General features: G+C 45.7%; 1 protein-coding gene and 1 pseudogene across 1 annotated transcript; both read left to right on the top strand.

Annotated features, from left to right (window-relative positions):
• The first annotated feature begins 1972 nt into the window (after positions 1 to 1972).
• LOC127696447 (syntaxin-7-like) lies at positions 1973 to 2728 on the top strand (annotated as a pseudogene).
• Positions 2729 to 11962: 9234 nt separating this feature from the next.
• On the top strand, positions 11963 to 17957 carry Grpel1 (GrpE like 1, mitochondrial). The gene is made up of 4 exons (XM_052198344.1): positions 11963 to 12076; positions 15688 to 15850; positions 16893 to 16974; positions 17310 to 17957. The coding sequence occupies exons 1-4, from the start codon at positions 12015 to 12017 to the stop codon at positions 17654 to 17656; spliced, it is 654 nt and encodes a 217-aa protein (XP_052054304.1). The 5' UTR covers positions 11963 to 12014; the 3' UTR covers positions 17657 to 17957.
• Positions 17958 to 19967: the final 2010 nt, after the last annotated feature.

The raw sequence follows: 19967 nt of genomic DNA, 5'->3' as shown, positions 1-19967 counted from the left end.
GGTGTGGGATGGTCTTCGGAGTCCATCTAGAGAACTGCCTGCTACTTCCTAGTTTCCTCGTTACGTCTTCCATTGCTATGACAAAACAGCTGGCAAGAAGCATCCTGATGGAAAAATAGCTCATTTTGGTTCAAGACTGTTAGAGTCCATCCTGGTGAGGGAGGCAGGAAGCAGGAGCTTGTGGCTGCCTGCTCATATTTCCAAGACCAGGAAGCAGCGGGAGACAGGACAGCAGGTGCTCCTCAGGCTTTCTTCTTCTCGGCCTTGGGCTTCAGTCTATGGGATGGTGTCATTCACATTTAGATCTTCCCTCAGTTCAACCTCTCTGTGATAGTGTCATGGACACCATCCCCCCCCCCACACACACACACACACACGTCTCCCCTGGGTCATTCTAATCCGGTCAAGTTGATAAAGGTGAGCCCTCACATCCATCAATCCCAGATGTTTCCAAACTGGACGGCCACCAAGTTGCATGAGAGGATGAAGAGCCACCCCTGAGCGCCACCACCATGTAGCTGAAGGCAGTAATGGACACCGTTGGGAGACAGTGCTGGTTCTGCTTTCCACCCAGTGCATGCTGGGTAATATTCAAGAGCCCTGTCTTTTTCTAGCTGTGTGATTCACCTAACCTGGCCGACTCCTCCTCTCCCCAGCAAGTCTTGGGTCTGATCCATAAGAGGCCGTCTTAAAGCACCGGGCACACAGCAGACATGATGGAATGCATTTCACACCCACAGTCAAGCTGTTGAGCCATCTGCATGACCTTCTGAGGACTGGTTTTCTTTGTAAACACTACTTCATCCTCTCTGCCAGCCCCCATCACGTGTTCATTTGATCCTCTGGTATCCTTGTCTCTGCTGGGCCATCCATGACTATTGGTGAATGTGAACCCAGACAGTTAACCCAAGTGTTTTCTCCAAGCAGCTCCATCTCCTTGTACAGATTGCTACCCTGGTGGGTGGTGAAGTTCTGGACCTCAGGGGAACTAAAGAACAGCCTAAGATGGTAACCTCTGGAGATGGCTCCCACTCAAGTAGTTCCTGAGTGGGTGGCCAGGTGGCAGCATAGGCCGGTGTGCCTCCAGGCAGGAGAACCCTGCCCTGAGAAGCAATTCAGAGTCCCCAGGGTCCTCACCCCTGGGAAGACCCTTACCTCCACACAGCAGCTGTAACTCTTCATCTGCCTCTACTTACAGATATGCTGGTCACAGGCGTTATCATTTCTTTGAAGCCTCACAGCAAATGAGAAGACACAAGATTTAAGAGTAACCATGTTCAGGACAGAAGCAATTTGGTGACCTGGTGTTACTGCCAGGGAAAGCCATGGGAGGTTTAAGTCTTTGACCAAGCCCGCTCAGTCGTCAACTGGTTTTCCAGCGCAGGAGCGATTAAAAAGAGACAATTAGACAAAACTTCAAGGAGACTGAAAGTGCGTTTAATAATTTCTGATCCACTTTTATACCAATTTAATTACATGCAGGTATTAAGATAGATAGTAGTACAATGAGGAACAAGGAAGACAGTAAACACAAAATTGTCAAAGCAATAAGCAAAGTCCTGTGACAGTTGTTTCCAAGGACTTGTCAGAATGACCAAAACACCAGAGCCTACTTCCTTGTCCAAGCCCGGATCTTGCCTGAAGCCTGCTTCTTTCTTTCCACCCTAAGATTAAAATTCCTGCCTTAACCTGCTTCCCTATTATACCCTAATGTCAGATTCCTGCCTGAAGCACTTGTCCTTGGTCAATGTCAAGTTCCTGCCAGGCAGCTTGGCATCCCAATAAGGCCCTTTACATCTCTCCCTTTTTTATTTCAAAAACAAGGCTGAGCCTGTCTTAGGTCGTTCTCACAAGGCCTTCCTTACCCATCTTCAAGGTCACACGCAGCTTGTGTTGTCTGAACAAACACAGCCTTACTAGTGTTTATTAATAAGCAAACATGGCATCATTAGTGTTTATTAATAAACCAGCCATGTCTTACACTCAGGGGATTGGTGGAGACCCTGTCCAGCTGGCTCAACCATCTCTTCTAACATCCAGAAGATCACACAATGCTCCGTGGAAATACAAAGGAGTCTGAATCAACTTGGAACACCTAAAGATTCACTGGAATTGAGGCAACAGCTGCAACAAAAGCAGCAATATACTAACAAACTTGAAAAAGAAACAGTTAAGTACATTAAAGAGTTTGACACTCTGCTTACCACCCCCCAGTGAACAGCCATCTAAGAAAGATACAGAAAGATCAATTGGTGGCAGAATTCACATCACTTAACAAACTTTCAGAAGGCCCAGAGGCAAGCTGCTGAGAGAAAGAGTTTGCACCCCAAGAGCCAGTTCCAGAGTATCCGGTGGTTTTCCTGAAGAGTTCAGAAAAATATCTTATATCCTGGCCAAACACAGCCTCAAGTGCAGGTCCAAGATGAAGCAAGCAATCACAGAGGATGACCTCCATCTCATGCATGAGAGAGGCTTCAATCAGGCAGCTGGAAGCTGACATTATGAATATTAATAAACTATTAAAGACTTAGGGATGATGATTCATGAACAAGGCGATATGACTGACAGCATAGAGGCCAATGTAGAGACTGCGGAGGTTCCCATTCAACAGCAAACCAACAGCTGTCGAGCAGATCAGCGCAAATCCAGGAAAACCCTGTGAATCATTATTTTCATCCTTGTGGTTGGAATCAAGATCTGTCTCATTACATGGGGACTGAAAGGCTGAGCCCCGAAGGCATGGGCGACTGCATGATGTTGTCCGAACGATGTAGGCAGACTCTTGATATCTCTTTCTCTTATTGTTATTTTGAGGCTATTGTGTAAAACAATGGTTCCATACTTTGCCATTTTTAACCAGGGTGGGGGAAAGATTCTTTTGGATTCAATCTGATATTTCCTAATACCCAAGACTTTTCTAAATACCCTTGCTGGCCCAAATTCCCTGCTTTTTTTTTTTTTTTTGTTCAACGACTGTTGGGTTTTGCTTGCGCTGTAAATGCCTTTCATTTATAATTTATTTGTATTGTTTGACTGAGTCTGGGAATTATTTGATTGGGGTGTATTTTCTGCCTGTGCCTCTGTCACTGTGTAACATGATTTTGCTATCTGGTTTTTTTTTTTTTTTTAAAAAATCCAAGTTTAAATTTCATTAGTCCAGTAAGTGTTCTCAATAGGAAACCCTCAACATACCTGTTTCTGGAATGTTTGATCCCCTGCAGTTCACGGCAGTGCGGATCATTATTGCTCTCTCATTATCGGATTGTTCTTACCATCTCTGAATAAAGTCCGTGTATCTGTTCTCGATGTGTATATATGCATTTGCTGTAGATTGCATAATAAAGATAGTAAGGATAGGTAGTTTTTACATATGGACTATCTAATTCAATGCATACTAAAGAAAGTATAGTTACTGTACTGTTCAGTGAAAGTTGGAGGAAGAGTCTGGAAAATCCATACCTATATCTATTCTGTTTAGAGGCTAAAGAGTCCAGGTTCTTACTGCACCAAATCGCTTTCACCATACAGTCTGGTTTCCTGGCCATTATTTACTTTCTGCAGTGTCCCACAGAACACTGCTTAGACATTCATCTGTCTTCACAAAGTAATGGTCCCATAGTTACAGATTTGGGATTTCGTTTTTTATACTTAATTTTTGACACTTAAGTTTTAGAGTGTATTTAGATGCTGTCTTAGTCGGGGTTTCTATTCCTGCACAGACATCATGACCAAGAAGCAAGTTGGGGAGGAAAAGGTTTATTCAGCTTATTCCTTACCATTGCTGTTCATCATGAAAGGAAGTCAGGACTGGAACTCAAGCAGATCAGGAAGCAGGAGCTGATGCAGAAGCCATGGAGGGATGTTTCTTACTGGCTTGCTTCCCCTGCTCTCTTATAGAACCAAAGAATACCAGCCCAGGGATGGCACCACCCACAATGGGCCCTCCCCACTTGATCACTAATTGAGAAAATGCCCCACAGCTGGATCTCATGGAGGCACTTCCACAACCGAAGCTCCTTTCTCTGTGATAACTCCAGCCTGTGTCAAGTTGACACACAAAACCAGCCAGTACAGATGCCATCTGTTTTTTTTTTTTTTTTTTATCATTCTTCATTCAAATAGGAATCAGATGTCTCCCGATGAACTCACTTGTCTTTCTGAATCAACATTCTCAATGCACTAATGGGGATGCTGTAGAGGGGGTTATCTTAGTTTATCGTTTTTGTTTTATAATGTTCTTACACAGCAGTTTGCTAATGATGGCACTGCTTAATGTGGCTCTGAAACCTTTAAATGGGAACAAGTGAAATATTAACAAAATAATTGTATCTTTGTAAGCAGACTAAAGATGATTCTGGAGATGTCTGCTAAAAATAAAATAAAATAAAATAAAATAAAATAAACACGGCCTTTTGGCACATACCTCTGTCTTAGGTTGGTAAGGATTTGTGCGGAATCTTACCTGTCCCTGGATTGCCAGCCTATAATATTAATGACTCTGTTTGAGGGTTCCTTTTTAGTTTCAAGCCATGTACCTTAGCCTCCAACAGATTAATGTTGTTAAAGACAAGCTTTAACATGATGGGCAGGAATAAAAGTATTCCCAGAACAAGAAGGGCCAGCATGATCAAGCCATTTATGCCATTCTTGAAACTTGACCAGGATGGAAATACTGACTTCAAGCTATGGATAATTTTGCCAGAAATATCGGCAGCATCAAAGCTCAGTGGAGCAGCATTCTTTAAATTCATAATCTCAGTATGCAAAGCTAAAACATCTAGAGAAGTGTTGGAATTATGCCAAACTCTGCAAGTGTTTTTGAACCTTTTCCAAATTATAGTGACTATCATTGTAAACTTCAGAAGTAACACAAACCCATTGGCATTTAGCATGACACAAGATGGCTTCTTACTCTTGAACTCTGAAACTCCTCTCTAATAGTTTGAATAGTATCATAAAGAGCATCAGTCTGTTTTTCCAAACCCTATCTAAATCCTCTTGAATACTCAAAACATTAGTAACATTTTTTGCTAAATGAACAAAATTAGCTGTCTTAACTTCTTGTGTCAAGGCAATCGCAGAGGCAGTGATGCTAGCTATCAATATAATTAAAGCTGCTATACCTGCAATAATCAAGCCCACTGCTCTCTTGCTTCTACTTAAAGCCTGACTTACTTCCTCCAGTACCAGCAAGCTTTTTTCAGAACAGCGAGGTCCTGTAATAGTCACAGGTAATAAGACAAAAGCTGGTTGATAGACCACCATAACAGACATGCCATTTTCCAACACACTTACATAATTATAAAGTGTACAATCGATACAACTTATATTAAATACTGTGGAAGAGACAAAAATAACTTTGACATTACCAATTAATAAAGATTGGAAGCAGTAACACTTGTACTAGCACTTGTTTGAAATCTAGATCCTGTCCTAATTTTATCCACTGCAAATGTAACTTTATACAAGGAAGTGGTCAATTTTCAAATGTCTCTGAAAATGTCCAGAACCAGCCTTCTAAATGAAGACTGTCATTTCCTTTTCTCCAGTATTGGATTGACTTCTAGACCAGTCCATGATTGAGTAAGACTAACTGGTCACACTAAAGGATAGAGAAGAGGCATTATAACAGCTTCTCTATTTGATTAATAGAACGCTCCAAGGGTGAAAGACAGTCAGGGGGACCTGACTGTGGTTTTCTGAAACGAAGGGGACAGAGTGCTCCTTCTACCGAGAAGGGAGTGGAAGCGGAATCCCACTCGTCAGAGGTCTCATTTGGCTGTTTAAGTCCAGACGCAGACGAGTATGTTTGGATGTGCTAGTGTCTGTTGTTTTTGTTCTGTTCTTGTGTCTTTTTTTGTTTTTCGCCATGGGGCAGACCGTGACAACCCCTCTGTCTTTGCCTGAGGGCCATTGGACGGACGTTAGGGCAAGAGGACGGAATTTGTCAGTAGAAATTAAGAAAAAACCTTGGCAGATCGTCTGTACCTCAGAATGGCCTGCTTTTGGGGTGGGCTGGCTGCCCATAGGAACTTTCGATTTGCCTACCATCAGGTCCGTGAAGGCCGTTGTTTTTCAGGAAGGACCAGGATCACACCCAGACCAACAGCCGTACATCACGTTATGGGAGGACTTGGCACCATCCCCACCTCAGTGGGTCTGGCCATTCCTCCCACCCCGTTGTTCCGGCTCCAGGATCCTGTCTGTCCGAGGAAGTGCCGAGAACGAGAAACTGAAGTCGCAGCCTGAAGATGGCGAATGCAGCACTTCACCAGCACCCACCCCTAAGATCTACCCTGAAATAGAAGAACTCCCCGAATGGTCCACTGCCCCACCCCCTCTTTACCCTGGAGCTCCACCACTGGAACCCCAACCCTCGGCTCCACCGGCCTCCTTTCCAGCCCTGGCCCGTGGAGGCAGAAGAAGGGGTCCCTCTGCGGGGACAAGGAGTTGACGGGGAGCCATCCCTGAAGGACCAGCCAACTCCACTGTGGCGCTTCCCCTTAGGGCTGTCGGGCCACCCCCAGATGACCAGAATGACTTACAACTTTTACAGTACTGGCCTTTCTCTTCCTCTGACCTTTATAACTGGAAAGTTAATCACCCTCCCTTTTCAGAAAATCCTGCAGGGCTTACAGGTCTAATATAGTCCCTGATGTTCTCACATCAGCCTACCTGGGACGACTGCCAACAGCTCTTACAAACCTTGTTCACCACCGAGGAGAAAGAAAGAATTCTCCTCGAAGCTCGGAAGAATGTCTGGGACAATGCCGGATGTCCTGCCCCGATCCCAGCTGGGATAGATGATGGATTCCCCTTGACGTGTCCTCAACGGGACTATAACACGGCACAAGGTAGGGAACGGCTGTCCAATTACCATCGGGCTCTAGTGGCAGGTCTCAGGGGTGCCGCACGAAGGCCTACAAATTTGGCTAAGGTAAGAGAGGTCATGCAGGGGACAACTGAACCCCCTTCAGTCTTTCTGGAGAGGCTCATGGAGGCTTACAGAAGGTACACCCCTTTTGACCCTACGCCTGAAGGGCAGCGAGCCTCCGTGATTATGGCTTTTAGTGGGCAATCAACCCCTGACATCAGAAGGAAATTGCATCGGATTGAGGGATTACAAGATTATACTATAAGAGATGTGGTTAGGGAGGCTGAGAAAGTGTTGATAAAAGGGAGACAGAGGAGGAGAAACAAGAAAGAGAAAAGAGAGAGGAGGGAAGATGAAGATAGGAGAGACAAGAAACAGGAAAAGACTCTGACTAGAATACTGGCCGCAGTAATAGACAGAGATAAAAGAGATAAGACTAGGAAGTTAGGGGACCTGGGAGATGGAAAATGGCAGGGGCCAAGGAGACCCAGAAGAGATAGACCGCACTTGGAAAAAGATCAATGTGCACACTGTAAAGACAAAGGGCACTGGGCCGGTGAGTGCCCCAAGAAGAAGCAAGGGACAAAGGTGCTGTCCCTCGAGGATGAAGACTAGGGGAGACGGGGACACTAGCATTCTCATAAACCAATTGTGTAAAAAAAGAAACCTCTGCTTGAGGGTCTCAATTGAAAATTCTACTAGCTGGGTTTTTTTTTGGTTTGTTTTTGTTTTTGTTTTTTAAGTCTATCCACACATTCCTGAAACAGTTCATCAGGAGCCTGTTTGATACCAAATAAATTCCCACTAAGATCTCCTTTCCAATCTTGAGGGGTTAGATTTTGTTTCTACCACTGTATCCAATAAAGCTTGTGTAAAAGGGGCAGAGGGCCCATACTGGCCACAGCTGTTTTTTTAACTTTTATTACCCTTGAAATCATCCTAATTACAAAATATGGGTGAGTTACGAATTGTGAGTCTGTGATCAAACTGCAAACTGCAGTCAATGGGAACACTGGCAGTTCAGCCTTAATCATTACGTTTCTTTTGCAGCAGGGCAGTGGTGGCGCACACCTGTAATATCAGTACTTGGGAGGCAGAGGCAGGTGGATTTCTGAGTTCCAGGCCAGCCTGGTCTACAGAGTGAGTTCCAGGACAGCCAGGGCTACACAGAGAAACCCCCGTCTCAAAAAGAAAAATAAAGTTTATTTTGTAATACTAAAGCATAACCACACAACTTTGGAAAACGAAACCCAGGCAGTGGTGGCGAACACCTTTAGTCCCAGCACTTGGGAGGCAGAGGCAGGCAGATTTCTGAGTTCAAGGCCAGCCTACTCTACAGAGTGAGTTCCAGGACAGCTGGAGCTACACAGAGAAACCCTGTCTCGAAAAACAAAAACAAAAACAAAACAAAAAATCCAGGGCTCTTGGGTGGGGGAGACCCTCTGGGAGCCAAAGCAGGGAAATGAAACCCAGTCCATTCTCTTTACAATCAATACTAAAACATTACTTTCAAATTACAAAAGTTTGACTGCCAGTTCTTATATGAATGCTTGACCGTGCAACCTTTAATACCTCATTAAAGAAACATTGTTTTAAATCTTATCCCTTATAAGTCTAATTTCTAGGATAAGAATTACACAAAATATTATCCCAATTTTGAAATATCTTTTAAGGGCTGATTTCCAGGGCTGGTTCTTGCCATGTTTGTTTAAAATTACTCGAACCATGAGTTACCAGTTTTAAGCTAACCTTTTTTTAAAACCAACGTTACACTTTTTTAATCATATCCAATAACTTATAAGCCAATACTCTATAACCAAGACATGCAGGGCATATTTATACCTTTAAGACCAATCAGAAACAAAATGAAACGATTACACACATCTTATAAATTTGACAAAAGTTTTCACGTTTTCTAACTATAATTTTAAGAGAGGAGCTCCTTGTCACTTGCTGAACCCAATAATCACAATCATGAAGATTTTTGTAAGAAAAACAGCCACCCTTACCATAGAAACTGAGAGTTTCTGGCCCCTTTAAGATCGGCTTGTACAGAGAAGCTCCTGTCAGGGCTTCTCAGCTGTGCCAGACTCCTTACTACAGGTGTCAATCTCCAAAGGCTGATTGAGACTGCTTTTTATTTATTTTTCTCTTTTTATGAAATTAGTTAAAACTAAAAGTATGAACAACCATCAGAGAAAGCTTTAACCATTTTTTTCTTTTGCACACGAAACAACCAAACAAACCACAAAAGGAAAACACAGACTTAACATAAAGCAGTCAGTTTTGACAGACATGGACAGATTGGCACACCACAGACAGACAACAGACAGAGAGGGAAGAGAATCAGAGGCCCGGAAGGGACCCAGATACCCTACCTAAGGCACCCAGAACCAAACATTTCTCCAGTAGGAGCCAGAGGAGGCTGGTCGCCTCCTGACCTCCTTCTGTCCCTAGGAAAGCTCTGAGACAGTTTATGTTCATTTTCTTTCTCCTTCACCAAAGCTTCCCAGACAGTTGGGGAAGAACTGCTTTTCTCTAGCCCATTCTCTCACGTCTAGGGTGCAAACTGTCTCTAGGCAGGGTCCAAAAAGCACCTATGAGATTTACCTTTGCTTCTCTAACCTTTGGCATAACTCTAAACACATACACAAAATACATTTTACCTTCACCTTGTCCTTCTATAAGGTTTATTCATGCCGGGTGGTGGTGGCGCACACCTGTAATCCCAGCACTCAGGGTGGCAGAAGCAGGTGGATTTCTGAGTTCGAGGCCATCCTGGTCTACAGAGTGAGTTCCAGGACAGCCAGGGCTATACAGAGAAACCCTGTCTCGAAAACAAACAAACAAAAAAAAAAAAGTTTATTCACCGCTGGCCCAAATTTTCCTCTTCATGTGCTTCCTTTTCCCCCGGTGTCCTTCACTGTACCCTGCTTTATGGAGCCTGATGTTGAGGCGCCACCTGACCAAGCCCACTCAGTCAGTCACCTGGTTCTCCAGCGCAGGAGCAAGGATTAAAAAGAAAGAGACAATTACACAAAACTGCAGCATGACCCCAATCAATTCTGAGACTGAATGTGGGTTTAATAACTTCCAACCCACTTTTATACCAATTTAATTACATGCAAGTATTAAGATCAATAGTAGTACAATGAAGAAGCAAGACAGTAAACACAAAATTGTCAAGGCAATAAGCAAAGTCCAGTTACAGTTGTTTCCGAGGGCTAGTCAGAATAACCAAACCTGAGCCTGCTTCCTTGTCCAAGCCCAAAATCTTGTCAGACGCCTGCTTCTTTTGTTCTGCCCTAAGATTAAAATTCCTGCCTTAACCTACTTCCCTACTATGCCCTAAAGTCAAGATTCCTGCCGGAAGCTCTTGTCCTTGGTCAAGGTCGAGCCCCAGCCAGGCCGCACAGCACCCAGAAGCCTCTACCACACCAGGCGGGAAAACAGGAATCAAGCTAAGCTGCAGGATGTTTTGCTCTCAGGAAACCTGTACAAACAGCTCACCTGGGGACGTTGAGCTAAGCTCACTGATGCCCAACAGTATAAGCCCCATGGCACGCATCACCAGCTTCAGCACTTGTCAACACTTTCCACAGTCTTACAAGAAACCTCACCTTTTAAAACGAGAGTGTTTTTTTAAAAGCCATTCCCAAGCAATTTGACAGTTTACCATAAATATTCCCATTCAGAGCCCTGACCATTGGCTCATATCATCCCCTAACCAAAGGGCCAGTGGCACCGAATTATCATCTGATACCTGTCACGCTCTAGTCCCTAGCCTTTTTCAGGGATCCATCACACCCAAGTGCTATAGACTCAATCCAATTATGTCTTTTCTTTTCATTGGTGCTCTAACGGTATTCCCTCTCCCCCTACTCGACTCCAGCCCTAATAAATTAACAAATCAGGTCACCTCAGTGACTGTGGAGAGACTGAATCTATGCAGGTGCAGAACCTAATCTTGGTAATGTAGTAACAAAACCCTATTCTCCACCAATCAAAGGGCTAAGAGTGCTATCAAATAGCATCAGCGGCTTACAGCTGACGTTCCTATTTGCTGTAATCACCTAAAGTCTCCACTGAAATATTTTATGTCTTCAATTGTGGCTTTCTTTGTTCTGATACTATGCAAACGTCCTGAAACAGTTTTCACGTTGGATCATCGGATTTGAGGTATTCTAAAACTGTTTCTGGGCCAGTCACTCATAATTGGCTCCAGAGTAAACTTTTTCCCTATGAGGTGAGAGCTGTGCTTTTTTGTGTGGACATGCTCCACACCACCCGCCCCCACGCCCGGCAAAAATGCAGCATGTGTTGAGGAAATGGTTTTAATAAGAGCGAAATTAAATAATTGAATATCGGTCCTTTCGAGGGCACACACAAGCGTCCACGGTCAAAGCGTTCTGTCTCGGGATTTGAGGAAGTCCGGAGACGAAGGAAGCAGCTGCACGTATGTAGACAGGACAGAAAGCGTCCTCCGACAACTCTCAGCTCTGCGACCTCCCCATAGCACTGACCAAACATCTGCACCAGTATTTTCGAAGCTCACCTGCACACGCTGCCGTTAGTTCTTTTTCTTATGTTGCACGCTGAGAAAATTGGAAGTGGCAGAAAGTACAAAACCAAGTCACGCTCATCGAGCCGTCCAGTCAGCCTGTTGACACAACGAGCTTGCGGCAGAGTAGAGATGGAGTCTGTCCCTTCCCGGGACACCGGCGTCCGGCCGGAGGAAGGTAGCAAGAGCCTAAAGCAAGCACCAGCCACCAGGCACGAGCTCGCGGGTCCGGACGCTCGCCGCCTCCCGCCCCGCCCCGGAGCTCTTCCTCTTCATTGGCTATGCCCCGGCGCGCCCACGCCCACAGAAGCTCCATTTCCCTTCACCCCGCCCACTTCACCTTTCACCTCCTCACCTTCCGGGGCTCCCAGAAGCCTCAGTCTCCGCCCACCGGAGAAGGGTGGGAGGGGAAAAAAAAAAGTACACCGCCATGACTCACAATTATTGGTGGAAATGATCTGTCCATCAGAACAACAACGGTCATGGATTAGCTAAAAAGCAGCAATAGGTGGGAAAAACCGGTGTAGGGCGTCTGCGCATGCTTAGTGTGGGCGCAGTGACGCGACCCCGAGGGCAATCATGGCGGCTCGGTGCGTGAGGCTGGCGCGGCGTAGCCTCCCGGCTTTGGCGCTGTCGTTCAGGTAGGAGAACATCGTTCCTTCTCACGGCCTTGAGAACATCTCATCACTCACGGCCGAGAGCTCTGGTGGGGGAGGGGGGCTTAGCACCAGGTCTGGTCCCCGCAGCCGGTGCCCCTGTGCCCTGAAGTCACATCCTCACCGTCGGGTCCCCGTGCCTGGCCTCAACGCACGGGTGTCCCGGTGTTTACTGTGGGGCGCTGCGCGAACTGGGCTCAAGAGCCGAGGAGTGGGGCTGCTGGGGCGTAAATGAGGTGATCTGGATGATGCGTCAGGTGGAGTGCTCCGCCATTTGCTGGTCTGGCGGCACACTGCACTCTCACGGGCATAGGGGCACCACCCCTCCTGGAATTGCAAAAGATTACCCCAGAAGCGGGAGACTTGCCCAAGGTCAGGCAGCCAGGCAGAAGCCCGCCTGCCCAGGGGCTGGGTTGCTAATCCCTAATCCAGACCAGGATGTGTGCTGCCTGGTTTGTGGGCTTTTTCCACTGCTCCTCACATTCCTTCCCCTGCTCCTCACATTCCTTCCCCACTTTTGTCCTCCGCGGAATGTGAAGTCCAAGGAGCAACAAAGCCAGTGTGTGCACAGTTTAGACAAATGCCCATTTTCTTGCTGTCTTTACCTTAACCCGTGGTTTCAGGTTTTTGAGTCGCACCTTCAAAGTTAGGTAGATGCTCGGAATCTTTAGCTTGTTCCTTGCTAGGACCAAGTTTTTGGTTGATTAGAAAAAGCGACTTTGCCTGAATTTTATGGAAACTGAGCAGAATGGAAGCTAGCCTTTTTTGTCTGGTGAGAGTCAGCAGTGGATATGGTCTCTTACATGTGACTACAAGATGAAAACAGGCTTACGTTGTGCAAAACAGTGGAGTCTGAAGTATTTTCGTGGAAGCATTTCCTATTTGTGGTGCTCTATTTAGAGTTGACAGGAAAGAACCCCCATTTCCCATCCCATCCAGTCCTGTCCCATCCTTAACAGAACTGTTTCTGAAATTGTGGTTTTGAAGAAAGGTGCTGTAGTAGGAAGTCATAACTCCAGTATCCCTGAGCTTGGTTTCCCACTTCCCTGAGAGACATAGCTCTAGGAATTCTTCCCATGAAAAGATCTGTACAGCAATATTGATCTGCTGAAAGACTGTGATTGTCATTCCCAGGGGTGGAACTAATCCATAGTGAAGGCAGGCTTCACAATTTATAGGGTTTTTTTTTTTTTAATATTTTTAGCATAATTTTGGTTTTCAAAATTAATTACTGATTTTTTTTTTTTTTTTAGATCTATGTGTATGGGTGTTTTGCCTATATGTATGTCCATGCAGCATGTGTATGCCTAGTGCCTTCAGAGTTCAAAAGAGTGTCAGATACCCTGCAACACTTAGATAGTTGTTAGCTGGGAATCAAAGTCAGGTCCTCTACAACAGTAACATGTTCTACCACCGAGTCAACTCTCCAGCCTGGATTCTTAGCCTTTTTTTAAAGCATGAAAGTAAAAATAAAATTAAAAGGTCACCGCTGGGGCCAGAGAGAGAGAATTGGGGCTCAGTGGTTAAGCACTGGGTACTTTTATGGAAGACCTGGGTTTAGTTCCCAGCATCTACACTGGATAGGTCACAGCCACCTGTAACTCCAGTCCCAAGAGATCCCACACCTCTCTTTACCACCCTACTCTGTAACTCACCTGGGCCTGCTGTGGACCTGTACAGGAGTGCACACACTGTAGTCCCAGGACCCAGCACCTGGGAGACTGAGGCTAGAGGATTGTAAGTTTATTGCAAGACTCAATCTTTGAATAAACAAATAGATCAGAAAGAAAACTAGGGGCTGGAGAGAAGTCTCAGTGGCTGAGAGTGCTTGCTGCTCTTGTAGAAAACGTAAGTTTACTTCCTAGCACCCACACTGGGACATCACAACTGCCTGCAGGTCTAGCTCTAGAGTATACAGTGGTTTTGGCTTTCATAGGCACCCAAACTTATGTGGCACACACTTACACAAACACACATACAAAGGTACACAGGACAGACAAACATGCACATAATATCATAGCAATACATTTTTTTTTCTGTTTTGTTAAATCAGTTTGCTGGGTATTGTGGTCCACAATTTTAACCCCAGCATTTGGGAAGCAGAGGCAGTCAGAGCCCTGTTGGGTTTGGGGCCAACTGTTATCAAATTCCAAGCCAGCCAGGGTTACACAGTGAGGCTCGTGCTCAGAAAAGAATAGCAGTCTCCTGGGTTTCCCTGCATCCATAGGTCCTTGTGTTTTGGATGTTTACTTTTTCTGTCTGACGACAAGATTTTTGCTTAGGCCACTGTCGTTGGCAGGATATACAGTGGGTCTTGTTCTATGAAAGGGGTCTAGGTGCTTGGACTCAAGGGGACACCATAGAATACGTGAGAAGGTAGATAGGGGACACAGATAGGTCAATATTTTTAGCATAATTTTGTTTTTCAAAATTAATTACTGATTTTCTTTTTTAGATTTATGTGTATGTGTATGGGATTACGGATTGTACATAGTCACATGTCACTTAATGACAGGGCTGCTTTCTTTGAACTGTTTTGTTAGCTGGTGGGTATCAGAGTGCATTAATAACACCTACTGGCACAGCCACGGCCACCTATGGCATGCACTGTTAAAGACTCTTAGGATGGGGCAGAAGTAGAGAGATGGCTCTGTTGTTGTTCGCTTCTCTTCTATAGGACCCAAGCTCATATCGGACAGTTGACAGCCACCTGTAATTCCAGCTCCAGGGGATCTAACACCCTCTTCTGGTCTCCTAGGACACCTCACTCATGTGGCTACACTCACACTGACACACCTAGAAAGGCATCTACATTCTTAGTGTGGTGTATGTGATATGAGCACATTGGGAAGGCCCAAGGTCAACATCAGGTATCTTGCCTCTATTCCACCCTCATTTATTTATTTGTTAGGGGCCATGGCAAATGTTTGGAAGTCGGGACAACTCGTAGAAATTAGCTCTCTCCTTCCACCATATAGGTCCTGGGGATTGAACTTATGTCATGACTGTCTTGGTGGCTAGTACCTTAGCCCAATAAGCCTGCTTGAATGCCTTGATTTGACTAGGGTGGCTGGCCAGTAAGCTTCAGGAATCTGCCTGTCTCTGCCACCTCAAGAAGAGGAGGACTACAGGTGTGCCTCCATACTTGGCTTTCTTCTATGGGTTCTGGAAGTCCAAACTCAGGGCTTGGGATTGAGCTATGGGGGGTCTTCACCTACTGAGACACTTCCCCAGCCCACAGCACGTGCCTTTAGTGTGTCACAGTTGCCTTTGTGAGGTTCAAGTCTTTTCTAGCAAATAGTTTGAAATTACCTACATGTATAAGTTTTGTTTTAAACATTTCCTTTGTTAGGGGAAGAGGGCTGCATATCTGTACAGTGAATGTGTGTGTGTGTGTGTGGTGGAGACTGGGACAGCTTGTGGGAAATTGGCTCTTTCTACCATGTGGGTCCCTGGGAATAGAACTCTGGTTGTCAGGCTTGGTGGCCAGTACCTTAGCCACTGAGCCATCTCAAAAGTCCAAATTCCTACAAATCTGCTTTCTGTCTTTAGCATGCTGAAAGGCTGTCTTCATTTATGTGTGGGCTTTTCCTTAGGCCTTCTCCTCGCTTGTTGTGCACAGCTACGAAACAGAAGAACAATGGCCAGAACCTGGAAGAGGACTTGGGTCATTGTGAGCCAAAGACTGATCCACCCTCTGCTGACAAGACCCTCCTAGAAGAGAAGGTGAAGCTGGAAGAGCAGCTGAGGGAGACCATGGTAAGGACCCTCAGGGTGTGCACACTGCTGGATTGCTGCCTGCATGGTCCATATGACATGGTCCATGGCACAGGTGACAGAGCAAAGCCATTTAATAATTTGTCTACTGCCTGCTGCAGACCCAGGTGGCAAACTAACTGCCAAACGGGAACTAGAATTCAAACCCTCTGTGGCTCTGCTTCTGACCTTGGGAGTTTCTGTGTGGGCTCTGCAATGTTAATACTACGGTGTTATCTATACAAATGAGAAATACTGATTGAGCTAGGACTCAGGAAAGGAACCAGAAAAGTCTATGTATAGGAGCAAGTATAGGAGTCAGTGGTAGCAGTTACCACTCCGTGTTGAAGAGCAGGCACCAGTCAAGTTCTTTAAGGTGTGGGCCATTTGTAGTGTCACTTACCTAGCTGGCACTGTGATCCCTTCATAGATGAAAATGAGAGACAGAGAAGCTAGCAGTTTCCTAAGTCACCAAGGCTAGACCAGGACAAGCTGTCTTAGAGCCTTGCTCCATGATTGCCTGAAAACTGAGATCAGAGGTAGAGACCTCTGGAGTCCACCAATGGACATTAAGCTGGAGATGGTCAAAATAGGTAGCTACAGGGGCATAGAGGCAAGGACCATCTCTGGCCCTAGTAATTATCTGGCTAGGCATGTGAGATCAGCCTCCTTGAGATTTCCTACCAGGTGATCTTCCTCCCCTGGGAGGCAGGAACTGAGGTTTGGTGACCCTTATAATAGGCTTCCACACCCTCAAGTTGGACAGGAAAGTCACATTCTTCTCTCACAGGTGACAAAGGTATCAATCAGCACTTAAGGACCTTCTGGCTCTTTCCCATTGTGGGCTTGGGTAGAACATTCCCTGCTTCTTGTAGATACTAGCACAGGTAGAAATTACTAAACTGTTCTGGTTTTGTCTAAAATATCAGTTTATGACAGGTTTTATTTATGTTCTGATTTGGAGTGTGTTGAATCATTTCAAAATCAGAATGGCTCTCTTATACATTTTGTTACATAATGCTCTCCCTCCCCCCCCCCCCCCCAGGAAAAATACAAACGTGCTTTGGCAGATACTGAGAATCTACGTCAGAGAAGCCAGAAGCTGGTGGAGGAGGCTAAGTTATATGGTAAGCAGACATTGTGGGCTCTAAGGGGAAGGAGCAGGGTTACAACTGTGACCAGCATGTAGTGTGATGGCCTTCCCCTGCCTTCACCATAGCCTGCCACCTTGGTTTGGGAGTCTGGAGGGCACATTAAGCTAATTTCTCTTTTTACCTGTGTTTTCTTCCTTTCCTACTCATTTTTAGCCCATGTCACCTGCTCTTATCCCAGAGAAAGCTCCTTTGGATGTTTTAAATTATTAAAATACTGTGGTGTATGATTTGACCAGGAATCGTGAGCATCCCTGAGTCTGGAACCCATGCAGTTGAGACTGAGTGCAGACCATCTTTCCTCCATGCAGGCATCCAGGGTTTCTGCAAGGACTTGCTGGAGGTTGCAGACATCCTGGAGAAGGCAACCCAGAGTGTTCCAAAGGAGGAGATCAGCAACAACAACCCTCACCTGAAGAGTCTCTATGAAGGGCTCGTGATGACTGAAGTCCAGATTCAGAAGGTGTTCACCAAACACGGCTTGCTCAGGCTTGACCCAATTGGGGCCAAGTTCGATCCTTACGAACATGAGGCCTTGTTCCACACCCCTGTGGAGGGGAAAGAACCAGGCACTGTGGCACTAGTTAATAAGGTGGGCTACAAGTTGCACGGACGCACCCTGAGGCCAGCTTTGGTGGGGGTGGTAAAGGACGCTTAGCTCCCTCCCTCAGGGCTCTGGACTTTGTAGGTCATTTGCTAGAACTTGAAGGGCAGGCTTGCAATTTCTCATCTGTGAATACATCTGACCCTTGCCCCACCTTGTTGGAAATCTTAAGTAAGCTAAGCAGAACATGAAGCTGCTTGCACACTGTCAGGGACTCTGGGAGTCTGGTCACTGAGTTTAGCATTACCTACTTCAGAAGAGGACTGCAGGGCCTCTGGAGTAGTGTGCTAACATTGTATCTGTTCCACCTGGTGATTGACTAAGTACTTTACACAATAAAAGGTCTTTGGCTACATCTGTACTGCACAGTCTACCTCTGAGTGCTGAGACACTCCCTGGAATAGAAGGGCCAGAGTGGGTACACTTGTTGCCAGCAAGGAGCGCACACATTCCTCCAAGTAGGTGTAACCATACTGCGATTTCTATGCCTGCCCTTGCTGTGAAATGACATGCAGTCCTGGTGTGCTTATTAATGAGCTGCTCACACTACACCTGGGCCAGGTTCTTATCTATTCTAATCCGACCGTGCTGCCTACCACCCAGTCGTGTGCCTAGTTACCTGCTATCTTAGTCTTGTCCTGGCTGCTCCTACTCATTCAACTTCTCATGGTGACACTCTGGCAACCTTCTTGCCAGTTATTGGCTGATCAGGTCTTTATTAACCAATCAGGTGATGGAAAACAATTTTATACAACACTGAGACAGGCGATGCTTAATGGTGCCAACATCTGGACTACAAACAGATCTCTGGCACAGTAATCAACATCTGAATACAAGGCGCACAAAACTGTTTCCCATCAGATAGTATTTAGCTATTGTGAACGCTAACCTTCCAACTGGGAAGACATAAATTTGAACATTTTTAGCTTTTCCCTGTTTATACTCTTAAGTCTGTAGCTGAGTAGTTGCTAAGGACATTATACCCTATCAGAACAGACCATTCTGAATGTAAAGCTGCATTACTGGCATGCTTTAGACATTTCCACTTTGTAGGTTGTGGTTAAGGGGATTAGAAGGCTCATCTGCTATTTTCTCACTTTCTGGTATTGGATTTTGTCATCTAATGGCGATCTGGTAAGTTCCCGAGGAGAAAGCCTGGCTTACTCAGCTCACAGCTCTTCAAGCTTGGAGCTGCATAAGCCTGGGCTGCACACTTGACTTTGTTATAATACAGATCATAGGAGAAAGCCAGGGAGCCAAAGCCACAACACAGGAGAAGCTGACGTTAGTCTCCTACCAGCCAGTCTTCCCTATTTCTATAGCAAGCTCAGAAAAGCATGATCTAAAGGAAGCTGTGCAACACCAGTGAATAAGGCATTGGTTATACCCTTGTGTAGAAGCCAGGGCCAAACAGGTAAAGCCACAGAGGTGGGGGTATTCTGTTTTGTTTTTAAATTTGAAAGATACAAGTAATTTTCCCCAATTCAAGGTTCCATTATCACCAAGTTTCTTCCTTTAAGCTGCCTTGAACTATTTAGACAAAACAAAAGCCAAGATGAAGGGCAGCCTGACACAGCAGAGGCAGTGTGCCTTTCCGCTGCATGAGTGGATACACCGTCGGACTCCTGTGCTTATGTAGTCAGCCCTTTTCAGCTAAAGCTGCTGAACAGCACAAAGCCATGCAAGGTCTAGTCAGCCTTGTTCACAGGATCCATGTCAGACTGAAGAAAAACTGTCAGAGGCAGCAGGATTACTCAGCCAGGAATGGTGCCTGCTGCCAAGCCCAACAACCTGAGTTCAGTCTCTGGAAACCCAGGAAGGGAGAAGAGTCCTAAGAGTTGTCCTCTGACCTCCACCTGCACTCAAACACAATAATGGAGTCTAAGAATGATTGATAGCGAGCATGAACAGGATTTTAAGTCTGTATATGGCATTATGGAGAATGCATAGATATATGGAGACAGTGCTTGCTGTTTTGTAAGAGCCACTTGCATACCCTGGTTTTGGTGTCCTGGCACTGTCAGATATAACTAGTCTATGTGATATTTTTAAATTAGTCAGCACTAACAGGATATCTGCACACATTTCCCCTGGATATTCAGGTCTCGCTCAGCACATGCAAGTCTAGACTGGAAGCACCAGGTCTGAGGTGGCTAAGTGGTTGAGTTCAGCTCACCAAAGGCAGCTGAGATGGGCCCTGCTCCACAGAAATCTGTGACACTTTCAGGATCAGACTCACCATGATGTGTAGCTGCATGGCCCACAAGGCCTGCTCTGCGACAGCAGCTTGCCAGGTTGGGTCAGAAGCTGCTTAACAGCAGAGTGTGCTGTGAAGCTGGAGGTTCAAGAAGCAAGCAGACACAAC

The sequence above is a fragment of the Apodemus sylvaticus genome, chromosome 11, assembly GCF_947179515.1.
Source record: "Apodemus sylvaticus chromosome 11, mApoSyl1.1, whole genome shotgun sequence".
Taxonomy (NCBI): Eukaryota; Metazoa; Chordata; class Mammalia; order Rodentia; family Muridae; genus Apodemus; species Apodemus sylvaticus.
Note: the sequence above shows the minus strand (reverse complement) of the source record. Positions and strands in the feature narration are given on the sequence as shown.

Coding starts and splice junctions, on each gene's coding strand:
- Grpel1 (XM_052198344.1), top strand. CDS start 12,015: ATGGCGGCTCGGTGCGTGAGGCTGGCGCGGCGTAGCCTCCCGGCTTTG. Junction 15,851..16,892: donor AGCAGCTGAGGGAGACCATG/GTAAGGACCCTC, acceptor CCCCCCCCCCAG/GAAAAATACAAACGTGCTTT. Junction 16,975..17,309: donor GGAGGAGGCTAAGTTATATG/GTAAGCAGACAT, acceptor TCCTCCATGCAG/GCATCCAGGGTTTCTGCAAG.